The 26,642-nt window shown below is 36.9% G+C and overlaps 2 protein-coding genes across 5 annotated transcripts in view; one reads left to right on the plus strand and one right to left on the minus strand.

The window, feature by feature from the left end:
• Positions 1-26,642, minus strand: part of LOC120307269 (gamma-aminobutyric acid receptor subunit alpha-5) — a 213,742-nt gene that overhangs the window by 16,987 nt on the left and 170,113 nt on the right. For all 4 annotated transcript variants that reach the window (XM_039341829.1, XM_039341831.1, XM_039341832.1 and 1 more), the window contains one exon: positions 2,773-2,916. In XM_039341829.1, the coding sequence (XP_039197763.1) occupies positions 2,773-2,916 (144 nt within the window). The remainder of the gene's footprint in view (positions 1-2,772; positions 2,917-26,642) is intronic.
• GABRB3 (gamma-aminobutyric acid type A receptor subunit beta3) overlaps positions 1-26,642 on the plus strand; it is a 543,595-nt gene that overhangs the window by 636 nt on the left and 516,317 nt on the right. The window lies entirely within an intron of this gene.

Raw genomic sequence — 26,642 nt, forward strand, 5'->3', positions numbered from 1 at the left:
GCAATACTGTTCCTTTCTCTTTAATTTTGCACTTTTGAGATTGCATGGACTTTATGAAAAAACAGTTCTCAGGAGGCTGTCATTTTGGGAATAATTTGTGCATTTACTGATTGAGCAGGCAAGACTGCCATTCTTTAATCTTTTCAGATTCTAGGGGATGTGTGTGTGTGCGTATGTGTGTACGTGCCTGCTCTGGGTCTATTACAAATCACTTAAATATCTATTCTCTCTACAGAGTTACAGGCAGCTGACCTCTTTTTTCCCTAAGTCTCAAATTAGCAGGGAACCCTGCTGGTGTGCTATGGGAATCTGGGCCACGAATAGGAAATAAGTCCAGTATTTTCTTGAGTTGCTCCATCAATTTATTGGTATTCCTTCAAAACCTACAGAGGAAAATATAGCATGGAGCCACCTGATTCCAAGCTCTCAGGCAGGGTCCTTTGTCTCTAATTACCAGTATTTTCAATTTCTACTTCATTCTCAGAAGCAAGATGAGCATAAATCATGCTTCTCCAGAAACAACAAGAAATAATTGCCTTGAAATCCTCATGTGAATGGCTGGGCAGGCATGAAAGCCTCTTTAGGTCTGTAGTGTTGCCATGTTCAGCACATTTTCTTCCAGGTACAGAAGTGTGAATCCTAGCATCCCTTTCCCCATTCATGGTGTCTAGACATACTATAGAGCAAGGCCACAGTTGCCACATTTCCTTTCTCCTTTGCCCCCTAATTTTTATTCAACATATGGTTGAGATGAGGGAAGAAATCAATCTATAGATGCTTGCTTGGCTCCTGTGGGAAAATAAGCTAGCAAAAGACGTAGCGCTTTAAGTAACTGCAAAGAAGCTCTCTGTCCCTAGTGCTTCTTTCAAGCTTGGATAGTTTGTCTGCTACATCTATTTTCTCCAACAGAAAGAAATATTCTTTAGCAGAATGTAAGAGACAGAGCTTTTTAGAAGTATCTGATGAATGTGTTTTTCAACCAATAATCCATTTATGGGGATAAAATTGTGGCAGGTTTAATAGATATCCGAGAATTGTCATTATACATTTATACTAAATGGCCTTATTTTTTCTTACATCTAGACATAATTTTATTGACTAAGTATATTAAAACCTTTTTACTTCCAGTTAACCATCCTATCTATAGCTACCTTTGGGTACATTATCAAGCATAAATCATTTTAGCATGTACTGATTAAATAACAACATTTATCAGGTCTGTGTAGTACTTCAGATCCAATTCCTAAAACATAGTAAGGAGCTTGTGATGATATACCCATACTCATCCCTTTAACACCATCCAGACTTTTCTCTCCAGCATTGTCAAGGGCAATCACATATCCTAGACAAGATGAAACTGTTTTAAAGAGTTATTTTCATAGTTCATTCAAATTTTGAATTGCATCCAGAGTACTGCATACCCTAATATTGTGCATCTCAAAGCATGCAATCAGCATGAAGTATATCTCCTTTTTATTTATTTCAATACAATAATAAGTTGAAAAATCAGACTATAATGACCAGGAAATGTAACATGGTACAACATTATTACAGAGAAAATGGGAAACCTATATTATGTGAATTGTATCACAGTTTTATTGAAATTCGAATCACAATCTGATTTTACACTGGGGTGGGTAGAAGATATACATGATTATCCCATAATAACTTGTACAGAAGAATGAGTCATCCTAAGAAGTCCAATACCACAAATAGTTCTTTTATACTATCCTTCCTGTCACAATACTGTTCAGTGGTATCCATTCAGCAATTCAGTTATGCAGGGCTTTTTTTCTCATAGAACGCCCAGAATGGAGTTCCGGCACCTTTTTTGGATGGAACCTTGTAGGGTAGGCAAGGCGGGTTGTATGAAGTGTGTGAGTTCTGGCACCTTTTTTTTTTTTTTTTTTTTTTACAAAAAAAGCACTGCAGTTATGACTGCTAAAGTGTGAATAGTGAAGTATTGCTTCTGTTGCTTATCTAAATAGCCCTAAACAATAAAAACTGGCTGCCTAAAAAAAAAAGCTTTTCCTTATATTAATCTGCTGTAATCTGAGGATGGAATGGAATGGAAAGGAAATTGCATTAAGTGATGATGTAAGATGGGTTCTTTGGATTTAATGCCAAATTGACTGACTTTTCATGATGAAGTTTTACAAGTGGTAAAATATCTACTTTATTTATATGTACTTACATTCTACTTTGTCTAAAGATTCTAGGCAACTAAATGCCTTTTCACTTGGTATTTATGAATGAATTACTATGGTGGAATTTGTGGTTTTGCTTTATCTACAGTTTATTGGTTTTACTGAGATAAGGTTTTTAAAAATTGTTGTCTGTTTTATTATTTTCTTACCAGCTTGAGATAGTTTTATCAATGGGGGAAAAGAGATACATGAATGTGGTGTGTATATAGGGATTCATTTCATTTAGTAGTAGTAAAGTTGGAAGGGACATTGGAGGTCATCTAGTCCAACCCCCTGCTCAGGCAGGAAACCCTACACCATTTCGGACAAATGGCTGTCCGGTCTCTTCTTAAAAACTTCCAGTGTTGGAGCATTTACTGCTTCTGGCGGCAGGCTGTTCCACTGATTAATTGTTCTCACTGTCAGGAAGTTTCTCCTTAGTTCTAGGTTGCTTCTAGGATGAATGAAACAAGCCACACACAAATAACTGTCAAACATTTATGAAATACTGAGAAAGATTCATATTGGGCATAGAGAAAGGGACACCACAGTGCAAACCAACCAATTCAAAAGACAATTTCTTTACCTGTACTGGTACTGATGTTTTCGGAATCTACACTTTGTCCCATCAGGTGATATTGGTTAAGCCTAGAACCATCTTCTGCTACTACCACCGAAGTTGCTGAGGTGTTAGTCCACACATAGATTACTTCTGAATTGGGATAAGCATCTGTGTTAAAAAGTAGACAAGTTATGTTTGAACATTAATATTCATATACTGGACTTTTACGTGAAAAGTCAAGCATAATTTCTGTCAAGGTTCAGTTTCAAATTCTCTTGTTATTATTAAGATTCAGTTCCTGGATATGTGAATTTATATAAAATAATAGGATGTTCATTTCAGCTAAAAATAGCTCTCGTTTAACAAGAAATACTTTCAAAGCTTTCAAAGCCTATATTCACTCCCTTTTCCTGGAAATGAAGCTTTGATTATTAACAAAAACACTGAAAAGCATTTGTGTCTTACAAATTTATAATCTGCCTTAGGTCTCAATATCCACAAAAATCCTATTTCTCCATTTGTTCTGTGAGATTCAATTACTATATTTTATAGATGGAAATCAGAAACTGAGAAATAGCATGTCCAGACATTCATTCATTTACCCAAAGTCTAGGGACTGCTCTGACTATTACAAAAAGCAGATATATTTCCATTTCTGCGTTATCACACTCTGCATGTACAAAATAGGCTGGAATAATTATATCTATACACACATATAAAGGGGGAGGGAGAATTATTTCAGAGCAAAAGTAGAAATAATTAATATGTAATTAAATGAATAGATGTTGTGTTTGCATAGATTGTGACCAGAGGTGGTGCAAGTTGGGGTGGCTTTCCTCTACCATATTACACATATAGTATATACCAGGAGTAGTCAACCTTTTTATACCTACCGCCCACTTTTGTATCTCTGTTAGTAGTAAAATTTTCTAACCGCCCACCGGTTCCACAGTAATGGTGATTTATAAAGTAGGGAAGTAACTTTACTTTATAAAATTTATAAAGCAGAGTTACAGCAAGTTAAAGCATATAATAATAATTACTTACCAAATATTTTATGTTGGACTTTCGCTAACTTTGGCAGAATAAATCTTTATAAAACAACTTACTGTAGTTAAATCTATCTTTTTATTTATACTTTGCATACATAGAAGCATGAAGTCTGATGAAACTACATTTAATTAATTAAATTATTAATGAGATCCCTGAGGCTGATGTTGCGAAACTAAATACTGGATATCTGGCTCAATTTTTGTAAGGAACAAACGAAGGTCTTCTCTTTCGGAAATATTCAGGCGGTTTCTTTCTTTGGTCATAATATGATTAACAGCACTAAAGCCTGATTTCACAAGATATGAGGTAGGGAAAGGTATCAATAAACTGAATATCATTTTCCACATATTTGGATATAAGACAGGCATTTTTTTTACTTTGTCATAGGTTTTCATATCCACCACTATCGAATTTATGTTTACTTTCTTCATCATATCTAATTTCTAACAGTTCTTCTTGGCAAGTTGTATCAGCCTCTTCAATATTTGCGGTAAAAGGATTTTTCATCCAGTCATACACCTTCAATTTCAAAATATCTTCAAATCATTTTTCCATGTCCAATTTAAGTTCGTTGAGGTGGCTACTGAATCTGTTAATATCCTCAGGAGTTACATCATCTTTTATAGATGATAATTCAGGAAACGAATGAAATTCTCTCTTCAATAGATTATAATGAAGTAGTTCAAGTTTGTCAATAAATAATGACACAATACTTTGGCAACCTATAAGAGTTTTATTAGCTCCTTGAAGCTGCAAATTGACATCATGAAATCTCTTGAAAATATCTGCCAAATAAAAGGCATCATTCTTTACTGTTTTTAACTGTTGACACAGATTGGTCTCATTATTACTTTCAAAAAATTGTATAACACTATCATATAATACTACAAAACCAGCCAAAGATGTACCCTTTGACAGCCACTGAACTTCTGTGTGCAAACGTAATGTAATAAAATCTTCATTATTGTCCTGGCAAAGCTGTCGAAACATTCTATCATTTTTTGCATTGGATTTGATCTTTTTTTTTCAACAATCTTTTCTATTAATTTTTTTCCCATCAACATATGTTAATTTTTCCAATCAAACAAGTTCTCTGGTGTTTGCTTAGCTAATACATGTTCACTTCCTAATCCTTCATTCTCTTCTCTAACCAAGAATAAAATAAATTCCAAATTTTATAATAGTCCGTATCTTCTTTGTCTTTCAGCCTCATAGTTAGTCTGTCCATCTCTGCACATTCCAATATTTTTGTGATTATTTCTTCTTCTGATGGCAATCCTTCATTCTTCCAGTACTGTGCAAAAACTATTCTTGCTGCTGTGGTAATATGTAGAATTAAATATAATTTCTGCTCATTAATCTTTTCAGATATAATGCCTAGTAAAAAAAGTTCAGGTTTAAAATCCACTAGTTCGCCCAATATTTTTTCTAACCAAATATGTATGATTTTCCAATAGGCCTTTGCCTTCCCACATGTCCACCAAATATGATAATACGTGCCTATGTTATGTTTACATTTCCAACATCTATCTGACATATTTTTAAACATTTTTGCTAATCTTGCTGGCGAAAGGTGCCATTTATAAAACATTTTATACAAATTTTCTTTATATGAAGTTGACATTGTTGATTTATAGTTTCTCTCCCATAACATTTACCATTTTTCTAATTCTATATCATAACCAAAATTTTTTGCCCATCTTATCATTGTTTCTTTCACTTGTTCACTTTCCATATTTAAAATTAACAAAAAATTATACATTTTCTTAATTAATTTCTCATCCGAGGTTAACAAAATCTTATCAAACACATTTTGATCCTTGTGAAATCCATACATTTTTACATCTTTTTCATATCTACTTTGTATCTGCAAATGTGTCCATCAGGACAAATTTATTCCTAAATTTTCCATGCATTGGATTTGATCTTGTTTATGGCTCGAATTATTATAGTTAATGATGAATGGAGACTTGTACTTAGATGTTTTCCTACAAGATGTTGTCTGTGCACCACACAATGAATACATAAAACATTTGGCACTTCTTCCTTCAAATAAGCAACAAATCCACGATAGCGACCTATCATTGATGGTGCTCCATCAGTAGCACATGCAACAATATTATTCAAAGGAATACTATTTTTTTGTAAAGTATGATTTCACAGTATTAAATATAGATAATCCTCTTGTATCTGTAATGAGATTTATTGCAAATAGCATTTCTTCTTGTAATGTATTGTTTTCATCAAAATAACGTACATATGCCATCAATAAAGCATTATTATCTGCAATGGTAGACTTGTCCAATTGCATGGAAAATGAACAGTTTTGGAGAATACTTATCAGTTTTTTTTCAATATTAACTGTCATTTTTTCAATTCGTCGCTTTACTGTGCTATCGCTTAGGGGCAACATTTTTAAAATTTGAGGTATATCCTGATGCATTACTGTTGAGATAAATTATTTTATAGAGGGTATTATTACAGTTTTTCCAATATTATAGCTTTTACCACTTTTTGCAATTAATTGTGAAATGAGATAAGCAGCAATTAATCCATCTTCGTTCACTGCATGTTGTTTCTTAAATGATGCAACGATTGTTTAACGATTCTGAAATTTTTTATATATTTCCTGAAAATATTCAATGGGCTTTTCCTTATCATTTGGCTGCTTTGTAGAAAGATGTTCTCGCAATCGACTTGGCTTCATTGCCTCATTGGATAATGTTTTATGACACAATAAACACATTGGATGTTGTTTATTTACAACAGATTCTATGAAACCCATCTTCAGATACTCTGGCAAATAGCCATGAGCGTATTTCTTTTTTTGAGACATGGACTCACAATATTTTGTTTGAAGCTGTAGGCACGTGCTCACTCTCACAAATCTAACTCTGTACTGATGAGTGCGACTGCAAACAAAACAGCCTGCGCCGTGTATCGTCATCTGCACATGCCTCTCGCGCATCGTGGATTGGGTTTGTGGAAGGGTGCCAGTTACCAGCTCTGCTTGTCTGTTACAGCTGGGTGGTGTGGGGGGAGATGCGCGAGCAATTCTGAGATGAGACTCTTTTGTTTGCGGTCGCACTATAGCGCCATTTAGTTTCACTTACGTAACATGAACTAAACTTATGCGCAGGCGATACAAATAGTATATTTTCAGAAATTTAAATTGTCACAGGGAATTTTATGAAAACCTAATGAAAATGTTTTTAAATAATGCTATGAATTTTTTTTAAAGTCAATTAAATTAAAAAAAAGGAAAGAGCTTCAGTATCGGACAAAACCCCTACTGTCCACCATGAAAACTAGAATGCCCACTAGTGGGCGGTAGGACCAGGTTGACTACCACTGGTATATACAATCCTTCTGAAGACATTTTACCACTATTGCAGCATTATGTGCACATCTAAGCCTGAATAAAAGATGGTAAACAAAGATAGTACTATGGTTGATGCTTGCTTCTTTTACCAGCAACTACCACAATCTTTCCTGCAGCATACACTGATTCAGTTTGCTCAGCCCATTAGCCTTCTTCATGTCTTGGGTTGGCACCTGCCTGTTATTGCCAAATGAGAAGTATTATCAAGCATCATAAAATCCAGATTGTGGATTGGATTTGTCTAAATGTGGCTGATCACAAATTATGCAATGTAAATGACAGGAAAAAGCAAAAGATTAGTATTAGCACAGGCTTACATTACTAACTGTGGAAGCAGAGCTTTGCGGTGATATGCCAGAGACTTTCCTCCCATTTTTCCACCTGGATTTTGAGGCGGAATTCTTGGAGCAGTCCTGTGCTCCTGCTATAAAGGAAAGGTACATTCTGCACCCAGGTGCAGTCTGTGTATTGTCCAGAACACACAATACACATTTATGTATTGGACAAAAGGAAAAGAGAAAGTTGTAGGTGTGGGAAGAGGCAATAGGAAATACCAAAACAAAATAAACTTGCTGCAGGATCAGGGAGTGGGGATGTCTGGAAATCTGGAAAAAGTAGGGGCAGCTTCAGATGCTCAAAAGAGGAAAGCTGACAGGAGCTTGGAAACCATGCCATCTTCTCCAGAAGTGCCAACAATGAACCAGCTGGGAGATGCTAAATTCACTCCAGCTGTTCAGGATAGTAGCATCCAATGTTTGGCTGTAAAGTCTAAAATCTCCAGCCAGCCTGACACAAAATCAGCCAAATACACAGTGGTTTGAACTCAGGCTGCAAAGTTTTTCCCATCTAGAATTGGGAAAATAACCGAGTCTGGTAATTTAGGGCTAGACAATGCAAAAGAGGGGAGGACATGGAAAGAAGTTAATACAAAGTCATATAAATTGTGGCTAAGAATCCTTAAAGTTAAATACATAACATATACAAATTAACCCATGGGCACATAGTAAAAATTATAGTGAAGAAATTTAGAAATAAGTGGTTTTATTTAGAGTAAAATGGTTATTTTGTATAAAAAGCTCTTTGTGCAACAAAGGAGGGGGGAAAGAGATTCTCCTTATTTGTGGTCTTTGTCATTCCCCCCAAAGAACTTTTTACAGCAGCCAATTTAGAAAATTAAAATATTTCTGACTTCCGGTTTGCCGACACAGCCATCATGGACATCTGGAAGACAAGCTCCGTCTTCTGTGTCACATCGCTGGGGGACCCTGGAAAGAGTTGAAAGTCGCCCTGTAGGGGTGACCAGTAAGGAGGGCATCCCTGCTTAATATCGGAAGGGAGGTAGCCCTTCCGTTTGATCTGGGGCAGCCCTCCAAACCGGTGGACAAAAGACTGGCCATAGAAATATGGCTTGTCACTAGGCTGCAGACAGCCGAAGTCACACTTACCACCAGGCAACTTTAAAGCAGCGTAGAAGAGACTGGGTGAAATCTACCTCTCTTAAATCTTAACTATCTTTTTTTTACCTGCATAAGCTGCTTAAATACTTTTCCCCCTGTGGAGAGGGAAGGGAGATTTTACCTCTCCCTCTAAAAACAGCAGCGACTGGCTATCTAGGGGAGTTTAAAAATGTTGCAAGAATAACTTGATCCTAATTGGAATTTTTCCTCTTAAAGTTTGTGTACTAAAAGACTTTCTACTTTTACTGAAGATCTGGGTTTTTTACTTATAAAAAAGAAGTAAAACTGAAAAGATTATAAAAACCTCGGACTTAAAGGAAAATTTTAAATATAGGGGCGACATCTTGTGGCTAAACCTGATATTGCAACCTGTTATTGCTAAAAAAGAGACTTGGCTGGCAACCTAGACAAATAGATAAGACTTATAACCTTGAGATATCAGCTATGAAGTCCAACTGTGTTCCATACTTACTGAATTTTTTTTTACATTCTCTGAGTGCAAAGCTTTTAACCTAATACATTACTAAGAGAATGTGGAGGAAAATCAGGGACAGATTCTCTTTATGCTGAAAGCAATTCACCAAACTATTCTTAAAGCTACTGATGAAATAAGAGGTTGCAGAAAAGAATGGGATGTCAGCTTAGATACACAAACTCAAATTTTGATTACAACTGAAAGACCAACTACACAGAATATGATGGAAAAGTGGACCAATTAAATACTATGACAGAGAATTCAACTGATCAACAAATACAATCAATGGAAAACCCGGAAAAGGCACTGACAATATGGAAAAGAGAAAAGATTTTTTACATAAATCAGAAGAAACCTGAGGATCAAGAAGAACAACAGATTGAAGAGAAGATAAACAGCTTAAGACAACTATATCAAGATGGAAAAATAGAGAGACAATTTGTTAGTTTCTCAAAAAATGGCGATCAGATGGTTTTTTTCTATGTCAAACAACATACACAACAACACAGGGAGATCTATTTGATGACTCAAAAGCACGGACATGGAAGACGATTTGGCAAAGAAAGAAAGCTAGAATAAGACTGAAGAATATTGGGGTTTTGACCTATTAGTGAGAATTAAAATAGAATATTCTCAAATAGATAAAATGTGTACTTTGAATATTAGAAATTGTTATGAGTTGAGTTAAAGGATGTTCTGGTCATTTAAGACTTGGAAATATAAACATTAATAGTTAAATTTGAATATTGAATATAAAGGCAATTAAAATATATATAAACTAAAATTTTATTGATGAATGTAACAAATATGTTTTTATTTAGTGGTAATAACAAAAAATACTAGCTTAAATATGAGATAGTAGATATTGAGAGAAAAAAGAGGAAGTATTAAATGTTGAAATAAGAGAAATTTTGGTTATTAAATTTAAGATATTTGGAAATTACTAGAAAATAAGAATATTTTAATGTATTATTAACCAGCTGATGTAAGATCTTGGGATGAATTGTGATAAAGGAAATTGGGGTTATTTAAAACTTGGAAACTATAAATATTAAATGTTAAAATTAAATATTAATGGGAAACTAAAAATTGGGAAAAATTTATCAGGATATTGATTGTCTAAAAAGATTGAATGTTAAAATGACTAATATATATATATATATAAACTAAAAATTATTGATAAATGTAAGAAAGTTATTTGTATTAAATTGATATAAGAATTGCACTAATCTAAATGTGAGACAGTAAATACCAAGGGGAAAAAAGAGGAAATATTTAATGTAATAGTTTGTGATCTGTACTAAAGAAATTTGTATGTTATTGAATTATGAACCAACCCAGCCGCCACGTTGCTTTTCAAATATTTAAATGTAAAACTGGAAAAATCAATAAAAAAATAAAAAAATAAAATATTTCTAAAGTTGCACAGAACTTTAGCAACATTAAATTATGAAAAATAGGTAATGCATAACAATCAATACCCATGTAAACAGCCGTGGAATAAATATTTTAAGTCAATGACAATTGAAAGCTGTAAGAAAAAGAGAAAACAAAGAATCTCTGACACATTTCATATCATTTTATTTAAGTTAATGCAAATACTATTGCATACACTTCAAAGACAAACCAATTTTTCCATACTAATCTGGTAATTTCTGAATAGAGTAAATGTGTGATGTGGCTCCTCCACAGGGAATGTGCTATTGTTGGAATATTTCCTTTCCTCATTCCTCCTCATTCCCTTTTATGTTCTCATCTGTTAGATTGTGAGCCTCTTACCTTATATTTATACTACATGCTTGCAAAAATATAAGTGTTTAGCAACAGCATAAAAAGACATATAAAAAGATGCAATTTGTAATGTTGAAAACATTTAATATATACATTTCCTGGTTTTACATGGATATTATTCCTTTTTATTTGTCTGATTAGCAACATGTAAAACTATGCCCAACCCAGGAATAGTGGGAAAAGTACAGTAAGATTTGATCTATAAGTAGATACATGTAAAAGTGTGAATGGAGCCATATTTTACAATGGCTCAGAACAGCTGACTCAAGAAATACCTGTATCATAGAACCATATTTATTAATTAAATTATAAAATGGCTGTAAAATCAAAGCTTTCCATCTGATGAGTTTGCTTTTTTATTCTGTTTTCCTGTGATGAAACAGGATGATGTACAAGGGATGAGAACAGCAGAGTAGAAAACTGAATTCAAAAGATTGCTTGATTTCTCTTCTCTTCCTTCCTCTTTCCTTGAGAGCTCTTTTTTCAGAACCCCATTGACTGGCATACCAATAGGAACAGGTGTTCTCTCTCCAGTTTTTATAAGAGGAGCGAGATTCCTTGGTCCTGGTTTTCCCTCACAACAGGCATCATTTGCCCAGGGAAAAGATCACCACCATTGCTATCCTTCACATGTGATGGGGAGGGCTTGGATAATTGTAAATTGGGACCTTCAATGGGGGCTTTAAACATCCTGCAAAATGCAAAGTGACTGGTCTGGAGCTTCTCTGAATCAGTTACTTAGCTATTTTTGAGCATAGGTCTTCTGATCTTACAGAGACCTGTTTCTTTAAATGTCTGCTAAGACTCTTCCAGAAGAGTGCTAAAGCCACATCCCAAAAAATAGTTCCACTAATAGGTCACACACATGTTGAAGGGGTGCAGGCTAAAAATGTGAAAACAACTTTTGGAGAAGACTTTTCTTCACTGCCCTGCATTTCTTCTCCATTTATTGATATGTAGGTTGTTGTGGAAAGACTAAATAGGGAAGGATCAGTGACTTGCAAGTGAATGTCAGTGTATTGCAAATGTCCGGCAGTAACAGATTAAGCCCATGTCCCTCAGCTGTATCTGTGATCTGTAATTCAGTTTAAAAGCAGAAACAAGCAAAGATCTTGTAAACAATCAATAGTTCTGGAAAGGAGTAATGTGGTAGCTGTGGCCTGTAGCACTTTGGAGTACACAAAGCAACATGCTTTATTTACCTGAAGTAAATAAACATAACCATGCAAAAGCAATGGAAAAATTGTAACATGCTCATTTGGGACATAACCAATAAGGAACAAATGGCAGAAATTGGACTTTTGACATGAATTAAATAAATCATAATGCTATCCTTTTCTAAATAAACAAGTTTTAGCACCTTTTATATTGCTTTGAAGGCATTTTAAGGCAGATCTACCATTTTTGAGAAGAATGGCAAAACATCTGAATATAAGAAGCTGCATAATCCCCAGTCAAGGCATTATGTGTGGAGATAAATCTGAAGGTATCAGGTGTCTGTTTCTTCTGGAAACCCAAGCCAAAATAGGTATGGAGGACCACACCCAGAGATTGGAGGGGGAGGCAGGGCATCTGTGGTGCATAAAGCAAGCAACAGAAGCTGGGTGGATCACATTAGCAAAATTGTAAATGGGATATTGCAGAGGATGAACATGGAGGTGAAATTTGGGCCACCAAGTCCATAATTTGCTCAGTATAGAATTCCAAAATTAAAAATGGTTGCCCAACCTGTGTTTGAACATATCAGAAGGTATGGTTTTTCTAGACAATTAGTCCCACTGTTAGACAAATTTTGATCATGTGGATGATGCAATGGTCATAAATGTGAAAAATGGTCATGAGTTACTTTTTCCAGTACTGTTGTAATTTTGAATAGTCACTAAACAAATGGTTGTAAGTCAAGGATCTGTACTATAGGTATGTTTGCATGGTAAGATTTTCAGCCTACAGTGTACTTGAGCACATTTAGTCAGTTTGGAATTATTTCCAAGTGATTTCAGTTATAAAGTTTCTTTCAAGGAAAAGTCAGACCCAACTTTTACTTGGTCTGCAACAATTTCCTATCCTTACAATTTAATTCTTCCTGCTCAGTTATGTTAATATTTAAAGTGGATATTTATTCTGGGATGCAACATTTGACCTGGAATTAGCCTGAAAGTTTATTTTGAACTATGTTTTGCTGTTGCTGCATAATTATCCTTCAAAAGAAAGCTGCCAGAATTGGCTATTTCAGCCACTATTGTTTTGTGTGTGTGTGTGTGTGTGTGTGTGCGTGCGCGCGCGTACTTCTGCTACACTTGCCAACTTTGTCACTATAAATGTTATTTTGAAAAAGACACAGTTGAGCATTGTAATAGTATTAGTCGGATGTAACATCTTTAGAAACTGAAAATAATTAAGAAATTCTGTATAGACTGGAGTTTTTGTATGGAAGACAAAAATAAAGCCAAAACCCTGGGCCAATCTTATACAGCCAAGGATTCAAAATCATTTTATATTGTTGTAATGTCTCATGCCACTACTGACTACAGTTTTATTGACTACAAACTGCAAAGGTATCAGGAGGAATTACATCCATCTTTAGCTTGAATATAATTTTTAACATGTTCAAGTGCAATTTATCAAACATTCTGGAAGAAAAAGGAGAGAAGTGGAATAGGACAAACTTAGAGAAATAGAATGTCTTAATTCTTTAATTTCAAAAGTACTTGGCAGAATATGGTTTTTATAGAGAATCTATACTGTATGCAGAATAGGTGAACTTCTTAAAATTTATATTTCTGGCTGTAGAAAACCCAAATCCTTGAATCACTCATAACAACACCTATAATTTGAAAGCAGAACTGGTTATTAGTCAGCTTCCAGATACAATTCAACAGGCTAATTATTACCTTTAAAGCCCTTCATGGCTCAGGACATGAATATCTGTGGAATTGCCCATTCTAAAAAGCTTTTGCCTACCCATTCACATCATGAAGAGTAGTTCTCCCTCCAGATTCCCTGTGTTAGAGTATCAATAGGTTTCTTCAGAGGTAGCTTCTCAATCCCTATCCCTCTTCTCTAGAACAGCATCCCCATCAAGAGATATGGCTTGCTCCAATTCTATTGGGTTTCAGAATTACAACAGGGAGTTGAAGGGACCAAATAAAGTATATTGATACTACTCGACATGGCTCTTCTGCATAAAAATATTATTAATTTATTAATGTGGTCTCTGTTATTAGTTTGACATATATTTTTCAGTGTTTTTAATGCTGTTGAAATATGGCAGGATTTTAAATCACTCAGAAGCAGTCAACAAGCATGACAAGGCATATTAGCTTACAGAGCTCTACTAGAGTAAAATAAATAAATAATATTGAAGGATATCAGGTGGAATGATTATGGTGGTACTGTCTGAAGGATCATGTATTTTCTGTCCATCCATTGGACAGCGCGAGCACATTCCAGGTTTCACCAATTAAATCATATCACCTAATTCAACCCAAGGAAAGGGCCCTGACACCTACAGTGTCTGTCCTCTAGAACAGTATCCCCCTACCTTCCTGCAAAAATCTGTATGGTCATTATCCTAACCATATTTTAAAAATCTTTAAAAAACTAGTATTTTTCCCAGGCCTTGGGCTAGTGTAGGTGGTAAAACTTTTATAGGTTAGTATTAATGCTTGTTCTGGCCCATATAGCTCTATGGCCCATATAGCTCTATGGCCCAGCTCTATGTTGGAAGGTCTGGCAGTTATTGGGTTAAATGCTAGGTATGTGGATGGGTCAGTGGGAGGAGTTCCAAAGGTCTTTGGGAGACTTCCTGGACACAAGCCACATGGGAATCTCTTTGTCTGTAAGAAGCATGGGCCATAGAAGGTCTCCCTATAAACATAAAGATGGTGTGAAGAGCAATATATTCTTACCTAAAGGAAAGATCTAAAAGATGAACAAACATGTATTTCCAGCAGCACCAATCTCAACGTGAACGCAAGTAATCTTTCTCATTAAAATATATTTTGTTTATTATAAGATCGTTTCTTTTGAGTTAACTATCTGACAGGATTTAAAAGAGATCATTTTAAGTTTGTGTCAGAATAGTAAGAATATATACTCATAATTTGTGCCATCTTTTGAAAGCAAATAGTAAATTGGCAAAGGTTAATTCTCCTCTCAAAGCTGCAACAGTTTGAAGAAAGAGAATCAAATTGGCTAGCCTTTTCTCTGCATAAACCTTCAAGAAAGTAAAGGTTCTCTTGATGCTTTTAAAAGCCTGCAAAGCAAAGCCAGCGTGTCTGTGTAAAAAACAGCTTTCAAGGAGTGATTCAGAAGTTTTGTTATGCTAATTCGCTTGCTAGCTAACCTTCAAAGTGAAAAGTGCCTTGTATCTGATTCAAAATTATTTTGGTCCTGTTCTCAAATTAATGTTTATAGCGGGGAGAAAGAATAACAAAATCTACACTTTGTTCCTTGCATGAAAAGTTTGAATTTTAACACCAAAAGGAACTTGGGCTTTTCCCCCTCCCCTCTTTGCCAGTGAATCATGCAGCCTGAAACAAAGAACTGTTTAATGACTGCCTCTAAAGTTCAGACAAAAGCAAGGTTTATTGCCTTTCAATAAACTCATCTGTTGCCATAGTGACAGCCCTAGGTATGCTCGGAATTTCAGCCAATGTTATAAGGAGGAACCATCGCAGAAGCACCCCCTGGTGGTCATGCAATTTTTTTTTCTAGCTGAGTCACAACAGCCACAATTAATTCAGCACACAACAGAGCAAATCTGTTAGTTAAAGTGCAAGCTACTTAAAGTTATCCCAAGCTACCAACACCCCCCAGAGGGCACAGAGTGATCTTATCAGAAGCATTCACTCACTCACCCAAGCTGAGCACTAAGCTGTTCCAGCTTGAGAGAACGTAGACAGAAGAAATCAAAGCCAAGTCTCTTCGCTCATTATCACAGCTGATGACCCGGAGTTCCAGCCTGCAACTGACCAGGTGGGAGTTTGTACCTCTACATTCTCTCAGTGGCTCACTAGCAGCAATGTGGTAATAGGAAGAATTTGGCTAGCCTTTTCAACACCCCCTAGAGGGCACAGAGTGAACTTACCAAAAGTACTCACTCACTCACTCAAGCTGAAGGCTAAGCTGTTCCAGCTTGAGAGACAGGAAGCAAGAGCCAATTGCCTTCGCTTATTATCACAGCTGATGACCCGGAGTTCCAGCCTGCAATGACCAGGTGGGAGTTTGTACCTCTACATTCTCTCAGTGGCTCACTAGCAGTAACGTGGTAATAGGAAGAATTTGGCTAGCCTTTCTCCAGACGCCCCCTAGTGGTTAAAGGAAGCTCTACACGCAAGCCTTTAACCGCACCCAGAGAAGCCCCTCTAGTGGACAAAGGGTGAACCTCGAAGCCAGAGCACCCTGGTAGCTGACCCACAGCAAGTGACCCCTAGTGGTGAAGGGGTGAACTGCACTGAAGTACCCACAAACACAGGAGAACGCACCCAGTGGCATCTCCACCCACAGACAGCACCTCAGAAGCTGATCTACAAGTAGCGACCCCTAGTGGTCAAAGAGAGAAGTTCTTCAAATTCTCTTCAAAATAGCTGAGAAGGACACTGAACCTATCCTAGCCATAGCTGAGCATCCTACTGGTCTAGCAGAAGGGGTTCAACCTATCAGCCTAGTTGAGATACATCAACCAGCCCACAGACGCCATGCATTCACATCTGATGGAGAAATGGCACATCATCCACAGACGCCATGAACGAAGCTGGGAGAGATTATACAAACTCTACCATGAACAGAAGGAGGAACTCTCCCCAGAACGGGCACACGCAGTGGAAGGAGATAAGGAAGACACCTACGTGCAATGGATGGACTCTGAACGGCAACTCAAGGACATTCAAGAACAATTAAGAGACTCAAGAATAGATAGCAAGATGCACAACCTCAAGGTACTAAACAAGGAACGCAAGAAGTTTCTAGAGAGCTCACAGGGTTCCCCACAGCCCAAGCCTCGCCAGAAAAGCAGACTGGTCGACAGAGCCGAGTCCAAAGTCTCCCGCTATTCACATACACCATCCCAACGGCCGCATGCGGCTCCATCCCACGTGTCTGGAACAGCCTCATCTTTCTGCCACATATCCAAGACACATTCCAGCATGTCCCAAGAACCGCATATCACAGGCGCCTCCCACCTTTCGAAGGCATCTTCCCGTCATAGCCGAACCTCCCAAATCTCCCAAATCGAGCAAATGATCATAGATGCTAAAGCTGCTGAAGCTGTCTTTGGCATGGCACAAGAGGAGAGGCAGAGAAGGAAGGAGTTGGCAGCCATAGAACTCGAGGAAGCTGAAATAGAGGCCAAGCTAGAAGCTGAAGCAGCTCAAATGGAAGCCAAACGAAAGGCTATAGCAGCCAAAATGAAGGCCAAAAGAAAAGACGCCCAAGAAGAACTTGAACTTACCCAAAGCCAAAGAGTTATGGCAGACAAAATGGCTAGAGCGGAAAGCCTTCAGAAAATTCTCCAGCACACCACTTTCTTGCCAGACAGGCAACAACTGGAAAATGAAGAGCATTGTAGCTGCGTACAGACATACGTGGACAACCAAAGTACATTCCAGAATGCACAGGTGAGAGCACCTCAGCCAGCCACAAGCCCCCCAAGACCGAGTAGACAAACAGAGGAATCTCAACGACCTGATTCGCTGGTCAACCACAGAGTTGATGACACGACACCTAGGTCACGAGATCCTCCTGCCGTTGTTGCCACATCGAACCTGATGGCAACGACTGCACAGCGGGGAGTGCCACAAGATCTTGCCACCATTATTACCCCAGCAACGGCAACAACTGCACAGCGGGGAGTGCCACAAGATCTTTCCACCGTTATTACCCCATTGAACCCCATAAAACCACACCTACAACACTACATGCTTGTGACAACCAAACCTGTTTTGGTAGCAACAGTGCTCCAACCGCACCTAGAGCATCGCACATTTGTAACAACAAAACCTGTTTTGGAAGCAACCGTGTTCCAGACAAGCAACACTCACTACAATTTAGCTTTGTCCATAAAGGACAAACAAAACAAACAACGCCCCCAAGACTGGGAGTCATGGAGCGTACTCCCAAAATGTCTCCAAAGCATGCAAGTGCAGCACACGTATGTCTCCAGCTCACCCTCCCCAGTGCAGAAGAAAGAGTTGTACTCTTCCTTAGATGTGTCTACGAAGGTGTCTGCAGCCTTAAGATACATCTCACTCTACAGCGGCGAGAGCCACACTTACGTTATCTTGTTTGTGACCAAAGATGCATCAGAATCTACAGCGGGGAGTGCTGCAGTCTTGGTGTCTTCTTTGGAAAAGCAAGACTTACAATGCAACAAGGCCACACCGTACCAAGGTTACAGCTATATGGCACCACTTTGGCTGTAAAGCTGACCAACTTGACAGCAAAGACGTGGTGCCTTGAACTACAGTCCACCACCTTCTACGCTGACAGCAAGGTGATGTCAAGCTACATCTGCAAACAAAGTGGACACTTCTACATCCATGTAAGCAACAGAGAGAAAAGGATTGAAACATCCTTAAACCCTGAACAATGGCAACATGTGCCAACAAATAAGAACTTTGTCAACCAAGTAAAGTGGCCCAACCTTGCCACACAGATAACAGAACTGATCTGGCTAGAAAGGCTTCTGCTCTTGGCCTGTCCAAATACACAGATGCCACATAGACCAAAACGTTATGCACTTCCAGCTTCAGATCAAAGTGCCAACCTTCAACCTCAGACACCCGGTAAACGTCAACCAATCCGCTTCAAAACCTTGTCTAAGCGGAGACAACTGAAGTTAGGCATAGTTTTGATCGTCTTGATCACTTGTCTCAGTACCCCAAGAATTAGCCTTGTAGAAGCCTGCAAGGACTTACTGCCTTTCATGGACTCCATGTCATTAAATACACTGACACCCACACATGAAGTCCTCACCCTGACGACAACAGTAGCAGTCCTCTTCAGTACTCCACCGGTGGCTCCAGACCCTTCGGTTCTTGAGTATCCCGAGTCTTCTGCTCAAGCTGTTGTTCCTGATTCTTCACTTCCAGCTGCTGTTCCTGACCCTTCAGTCCCAGCTGTTGTTCCTGATTCTTCAGCTCCGGCTGTTCCTGAGTTTCCAGATGTTCCTGATCCTGAGTTTCCAGCTCCAGCTGTTCCTGAGTTTCCAGATGTTCCTGATCCTGAGTTTCCAGCTCCAGCTGTTTCTGAGTTTCCTGATGTTCCTGATCTTGATTCTTCAGCCCCAGCTGTTCCTGAGTTTCCAGATCCAGCTGTTTATGTCTTTCCAGGTTTTTCAGTTCCTGAGTATCCTGTGAATCCAGTTCCCCTCATTCCCGAGAAGCTTGGGTTCCAGTTTTTTCTGTTCCAGATTTGGTTCCAATTTCCTTCACAGGAAGAAGACCTTGTCTCATTGGGAGACAAGACTGCATACCAGAACTATTGGCCCACGGTTCCTGCGCACCGGGCCCACCCACTTGATGAACTAGTTTACCCAGCTGAGATCCAGATCATGAAGCCACATGAGTCAGGTCGGGACTCAAAGACACTTGTACCAGGCTGATCACAGATTTGGTCCATTGCTGATGAAGACTGAACCACAAGATTAAACCTCAAATTATGTATTGTCTTATGCATTGTTTGATGTAACACTTGCCTTTTTCATAATTGTGCATGTTTTATGTTTACCTTATAGTTATGCATGTTTGATACCAAGTTTTTACCTATTTAGTCACAAGTTAACCACAATGAGTATTGCATGCCTTGATGCTACGTTTTTACTATTTTAATAGTGGAAATATAAATTTCCAAGCGGGGAGTGTTCTGGCCCATATAGCTCTATGGCCCATATAGCTCTATGGCCCAGCTCTATGTTGGAAGGTCTGGCAGTTATTGGGTTAAATGCTAGGTATGTGGATGGGTCAGTGGGAGGAGTTCCAAAGGTCTTTGGGAGACTTCCTGGACACAAGCCACATGGGAATCTCTGTCTGTAAGAAGCATGGGCCATAGAAGGTCTCCCTATAAACATAAAGATGGTGTGAAGAGCAATATATTCTTACCTAAAGGAAAGATCTAAAAGATGAACAAACATGTATTTCCAGCAGCACCAATCTCAACGTGAACGCAAGTAATCTTTCTCATTAAAATATATTTTGTTTATTATAAGATCATTTCTTTTGAGTTAACTATCTGACAGGATTTAAAAGAGATCATTTTAAGTTTGGGTCAGAATAATGCTCTTTTCTCTTCTGAACATCATCATTATTTTCTTTTTTATATTTCTGTTTTTAACATTCTATGCCACCCAGAATCTTTATGGAGTTGGGTGGCCTTTTCAACACAGTCAACAAACCCAGTAAAACTAGAAGGAATGTAATAAAACCAATGAGAGATTTCAAATTGTGACATCAATAATGGAATTAATTCAGGAAGAACAAAGACTTGAGTATAGGGGCCAGGAAAGATAGTAAAACAACTCTTTGCACCAATTGAAAAACAGCCCAACCAGAAGATTTGCGGGGAGTTTCCGGTGACATTGCTGCAAGATGGACTCGAGGAAATGATTTTCCTCTCCCCGGGTCTGATTTCTACCAGCTGGTGGGTCCAAATGGACTGAAAGTCGCCCCATAGAGGCGACTACCAAGGGGTGAAACTCTGAAGATCGCGAGTCAGTGGTAGCTAGCTCGCTGGATCCAGAGGAGCCCTTGGAACCGGCATGAAGAAAGGTTGACTGTAACTATGTGGTCTGCCAATACCAGCTGTTTGTCAGAGACGAAGAACCCTAAAGCGAAAGCTAACAGCTTTCTTCTTTCTCTCTGCCAGTGGATATCAGTGTTGTGAACAGCATACAACAGCTTTTGAGAGCAAAGCCTTTAGTTTTAGGGAGGGGGTGGAGTTTCCTTCTTACCCCCCTCTTGAATTACAAGTTTAAGCCTTTGGCAAACTAAAATCTACCACATCGTAAAGCTGTCTGAGGCACAAAGGGGTAACTTGGGAAGCTTCTGGCTTTTTAGATTTTTTTTGTCTATTTCTTCGTTGGAAAGCCATCACAACTTTTACTTTTTAAACTTTTAAATTACTTTTTATTTTTACTTTCCCTTTAAATATGGTGGGAATGGACATCTAATGCCATCTAGTGGTGAAACTGAGAATTATATCCAGCTTCCTCTGAATGGAGTTAACTCAGATTAAAACTTGGCTGTATGCCCAGATATTGCTTATCTGAAAATCCTTGAAAACTTTGCCTGAGAAAGAAAGTCCGTCTTTGGTTTGCCTGCTTTTACAAGACAGACTATAATTATAAATAAAACTGTATTTGGAGCCATCTGACTCCCTTGGATTATAAACACAGCCTGATTTGGAACTTTTACAAACTGTCCCTGAAGAAGTGAGCACTAAGAAACTCCTTTGAATAGAACTCTGTGGATTATAAATTTTGGCATTTTTCTTTTTTCCTTTTTCTTTTTTGGGGGGCATTTCCCCCCCTTTTTTCCTTGCCCAACTATTTTTATTTATTTGTTTTTTTAATATTTTTTTTTAAATTTTACAATAAAAACCCCTTCCCCAATCCCTCCCAACCCACCCCGAAACCCTCCCCCGTTCTTCCCAGAGCTGAATACAGGCTTAACTAGATCTTAAAAGAAAAAAAGTTTTAAACCCAAATAAACCTTAAGCAAATATAATTACACTCAATAAACAAATTGTAAAATACTTTAACTCCATTATATATAAAAAACAAAAAGAGGAAAAAAAAGAGAAAAGAAAAAAGTAAAAAAAAAGTAAAAAAAAAATAAAAAATTAAAGAGTAATAACAATTACACTTCTAAATAATATCTAAATAAAAAAAGAGAAAAAAAGAGAAAAAAATTAAAGAATAATAATAATTACACTTCTAAATAATATCTTAAACTTATATAAATTATTCAAAAGCTAGATAATATTTTCTTATATCATACTTATATTGTATAAAATTTATCCATCTGTTCCACACCAAAAGATACTTCTCCTGCGATTGATCTTTCAAGAAAGCCGAAATTTTTGCCATTTCCGCTAAGTAAGAAACTTTAAAAAACCATTCTTGCAAAGTAGGCAAAAATTCCTTCTTCCAATATTGCCCTATTAACAACCTAGCCGCAGTAATTAAATTTAACATTAAAATAATCTCTTTATCATCACAATCACAAACAATACCCAACAAAAACAATTGTGGAGTAAATTTTATCCTTCTTTTAAAAATTCTTTGAATATTCCACCATATCTTAATCCAAAAAGCTTTAATACTTTTACATGACCACCAGATATGATAATAAGTAGCATCCGAGCAACCACATCTCCAACATTTAGGCTGTAGGTTTGGATACATACGAGACATTTTTTGTGGATCAAGGTGCCATCTATAAAACATTTTATAAAAGTTTTCCTGTAAGTTTTGGGCTTGCGTGAATTTAACATTCCTCACCCAAATAATCTCCCATGTATCTAATAAAATCGGTTCATCAAAATTTTGTGCCCACTTAACCATACAATCTTTAACTAGCTCTGCTTCTGAATCCAATTCCACCAAGACACCATAAATTCTTTTAATGTGGGTTCGACTTTGATCTCTAATTTGTTTTAACAAATTCTCATCCTCTCTAAGCAAGCCCACCTTACAATCTATCTTCCACCTTTCCAATAATTGTCTATACTGAAACCATGAATAAATAATATTTTCTTGTGCTAATTCATCCATAGATTTTAATTGCCAATTTTTACCATCCCACTTAAGTAATTGTGTATAAGAAATAATATCCATCTTAACTCCTCTCCTTATTCCTTCTATTGCATGCCATGGAATAGCCCATAATGGAATTCTTGAATCACTTCTATAGTATTTCTTCCAAACCCAAAGTAAAGAAATTCTTAAGATATGAGATCTAAAGACCCTATCAACCTTTTTATTATAAATTAAATAGGCATGCCATCCAAAAAGTAAATCCCATCCCTCCAAAAGGAGTATATCTACATTTGTTAGATTAACCCAATCACTAATTGATGTTAAGACCACAGCATCGTAATACAATTTCAAATTCGGTACCTTAAGTCCACCTCTCTCTCGTATATCTTGTAAAATTTTAAGTTTTACTCTTGGTTTTTTCCCTGCCCAGATAAATTTACTGATACCTTTCTGCCACTCATCTAAATTTGCTTCCTTCTTTAAAATAGGTATCATTTGAAACTTGCTCAACTATTATTATCATCTTTTTCTTTTTTTTCCTTGTTTTTTCTTCCTCTTTTTTTAACCTTTTATTATTTTTATGGCTATCCTCTCTGAACTATTAGGAGCTTATTGGATTATAAAATTTGGCTATTTGGTTGATTACAATATATGAATTAAAGATAAAGATAAATTTATCTGAAGTTGGGAAAAAAGGATCTTCCACTCCTGCCTCAACTTCTGCTAGTCCAGTATATCAGAGATCAATTACCACAATGCTCCAGCAAGACAAGATGGACACCTTCTAGAAAGATATACAAGTAACTTTGCAAGCAATTCAAGAGGCTATCACTGCTCAGACAGCAAACACAACGAAAAATCATGAGGAGTTAAAAAGTGATTTTGACAAAATGAGTCAAAAAATTGATAATATAGATTCTGAAATTGAAAATTTTAAACAGATGATCACAGACAACTAACAAAGAATCCAAAAAATAGAAGATAAGTCAACTGAGGTGGACCAGAAATTGGAAGTTTTAAAAGATGAAAACCAAAAATTGATGCAAATAAACGGAGAATTAGAAGACTCCTTAGTGGTTATAGAAATGGTAAAGGCCTCATACTTTCTAAGATTTCAAAATATAATAGAAGACAAAGAAGAGGATCTCATAGGTTTGATAACTGAGTTACTGGCAGATGCACTAGCTTTTTTCCCTTTCCAAATAAATTTCAATATCAATGCATTTAATTAATAAAAAATTGCTCAATTTTTATCGGTATTGTTTGAAATAAGAAAAGTAGTTTGGTAGGATGTTCATTTTCACAGTTGCTATTCTTCCCAAAATTGATAATTGTAGATTTTTCCATTTTTCCAGGTCTAGTTTTATTTGTTTTAGTAATTTTACGTAGTTGTCTTCTTCTTTTTTGCACACCTTGCTATTAGATATATCCCCAGGTATTTAACTTTCTTTACCACCTGAAGATCTATTTTTTCTGACAATTTTTTTTGTTTATCTGTAAGGTTTTTAACTATAACTTTAGTCTTTTCTCTATTCATTTTCAGTCCTGCTACTTCTCCAAATTCTTTGATATTTTCTAATAATTTAAAATTTGTCTCCAACGGATCTTCTAGTATATAAATACCAAGTCATCCATGAATGCTTGTAGTTTGTACTTTTCATCTTTTATCTCCATTCCTTTAATTTCTGGGTCCTGTCTAATGTTTCTGTTCAACATTTCCAGGGTTAAAATAAATAATAGTGGAGATAGTGGACACTCTTGTCTTGTACCTTTTTTAATATTGAAATTCTCTGTAAGATCTCCATTCACAATTATTTTAGCCTTTTGTCTATGATAAATTGTTTGGATTATATTCATAAAGTTTTCTCCAAAATCCATATAGTTTAGTTGTTAATTGCCAATCGACATTGTCAAAAGCTTTCTGTGCATCTAGAAAAATTAATGCCATTTGTTTCCCTGGATGCATTTCATAATATTCCAATGTGTCTAAAATCATTCTTAAATTATTCTTTATTTGTCTCTTTGATAAGAATCCATTTAGATCTGAATGTATAAATTCAACCAAAAATCTCTTTAATCTTTCTGCTATTATTGAAGCAAAGATTGTATAATCTACATTTAGTAGAGATATTGGTCTATAGTTCTTTATCTGGGTCAAGTCTGAGTCTTCTTTGGGTATTAGCGTAATATTGGCTTCTATCCATGTATTTGGTAATTTGGCTTTTAGTAATATTTCATTACACACTTCTTGCGTTGGTAGGGTTAGTGTATCTTGTAGACATTTGTAAAATTCTGCTGGTAGCCCATGTAGGCCTAAAGTCTTGTCAATTTTTTTGTCTTTTTATAGCTTCAGTCAGCTCCATCACTATTATTTTTTATTTTAGTATATTCTTGAAGTTCTCTGAGATTTTTTGGTAACATAGCATTTTCTATATATTGCCTTATTTTTTTCCTGTGGAATTTCATAAATTCTTTATTTTTTATTGCATCGTTTTTACATTGTAAATCACCTCTCTCATTTTGTAACTTATTTATCAGTTTCTTCAATCTTTCTTTTTAGAATTTATAAGTCAACCATCTCCATGGCTTATTAGCATTTTTAAAAAAATGTTTTGCTCTTTTAATTTGTTGGGCCATTTCTTCAGCTTCTATTAAATTTAATTAGTGTGTCAACTTTGAAAATGAGAGTGGCTGCAGCCATTTTCCCTACTCATTTTCAGTTGACACATAGCACGGAGAGAGGGGGTTTACTAGGTGCTTTGCTAGACAAAACAGACTTTCTCCCATGGAAACCAAGGTTATCGGCTGTTCCCGGAACTGCAGGCTGGGCATTTTATTTATTTATTTGACTTATATACCGCTTTAAGTGCAAGCACTCTCTAAGCGGTGTACACCAGTAAGCAATGTATACATATATTTACATTGCCCCCAACAATCTGGGTCCTCATTTTACCTACCCCGGAAGGATGGAAGGCTGAGTCAACCTTGAGCCGGTGAGATTTGAACCGTTGACCTGCTGAACACAGTCAGCTAAAGTGGCCTGCAGTACTGCACTCTAACTGCTGCGCCACCTCGGCTCATTTTGTGAAAAGCCTGCCAAGAAGTTGTATTGGGGAATGTAGTAGCTTGCAAAGCTTTAAGGGTGGGATTTCTTAACTTTGTATTGGGGATTGTTACGTGTCTATTCAGACTTGGTTTCACTTTTGACGTGCCGATACTTTGTATCAAAAAACATAAACATTGAGCCTCCATGCTATCAGCCCCCTCTACCACAAAGATACTGCAGGAGAAGGGCACTGTGGACAAACATTGGATCTGGCAGGATGAGAGCTGTGAACCACAAACATAAAGCTTTCGCTGTGTCCCTGCACAGCAGATACAGTGCCCTTGCTGACCTTAATAGGGACATTAAGGAGACAGGTAAAGGTATTTGTCATGATAACTCAAATAAGCAGGGGATTGTGGTCCAAGATGAAGAACTTGTTCTCAACAGGGAGAAGTGTAAATCAGGTATTACACATCAATCATGCAAGAACAGAAAGGCATCCAAAAAGATAAGCTACCTTTTGGTTGGTGATTCAATTATAAGGGATGTAAATTTAGGAAAGGACACAGGTTTTGAAAGAGGTCAAATGTCTTCCAGATGCTACTGCCAGTAGGGACAAGAAGCGTATTTTCAAAATAGTCAAGTATGCCAGCAAGGACTGTGATGTGGAGGCTATTGTACATCTTGGCACTAATGATCTGTCCCAAAAAGATGTACTCTCTGTGCAGAATGATTTCTAGAATTTGGGGCAGGATCTCAGCAGAATAGCCTGTAGGCTTACTTTTTCAGAGGTTTTACCAGTGTATAAGGAACAAAATGGAAAAGGCCAGCATATAGCAGAATTCAATATGTGGCTAAAGGAGTGGTGTAAAGGGGAAGTCTTTGGTTATACTAGTCACAATGTCTGTAGCTGGTCCAATGAAAAAATGTACAAA

Source organism: Crotalus tigris, unplaced genomic scaffold (assembly GCF_016545835.1).
Source record: "Crotalus tigris isolate CLP2741 ecotype Arizona unplaced genomic scaffold, ASM1654583v1 scf7180000017772.1543713, whole genome shotgun sequence".
NCBI classification, from domain to species: Eukaryota; Metazoa; Chordata; class Lepidosauria; order Squamata; family Viperidae; genus Crotalus; species Crotalus tigris.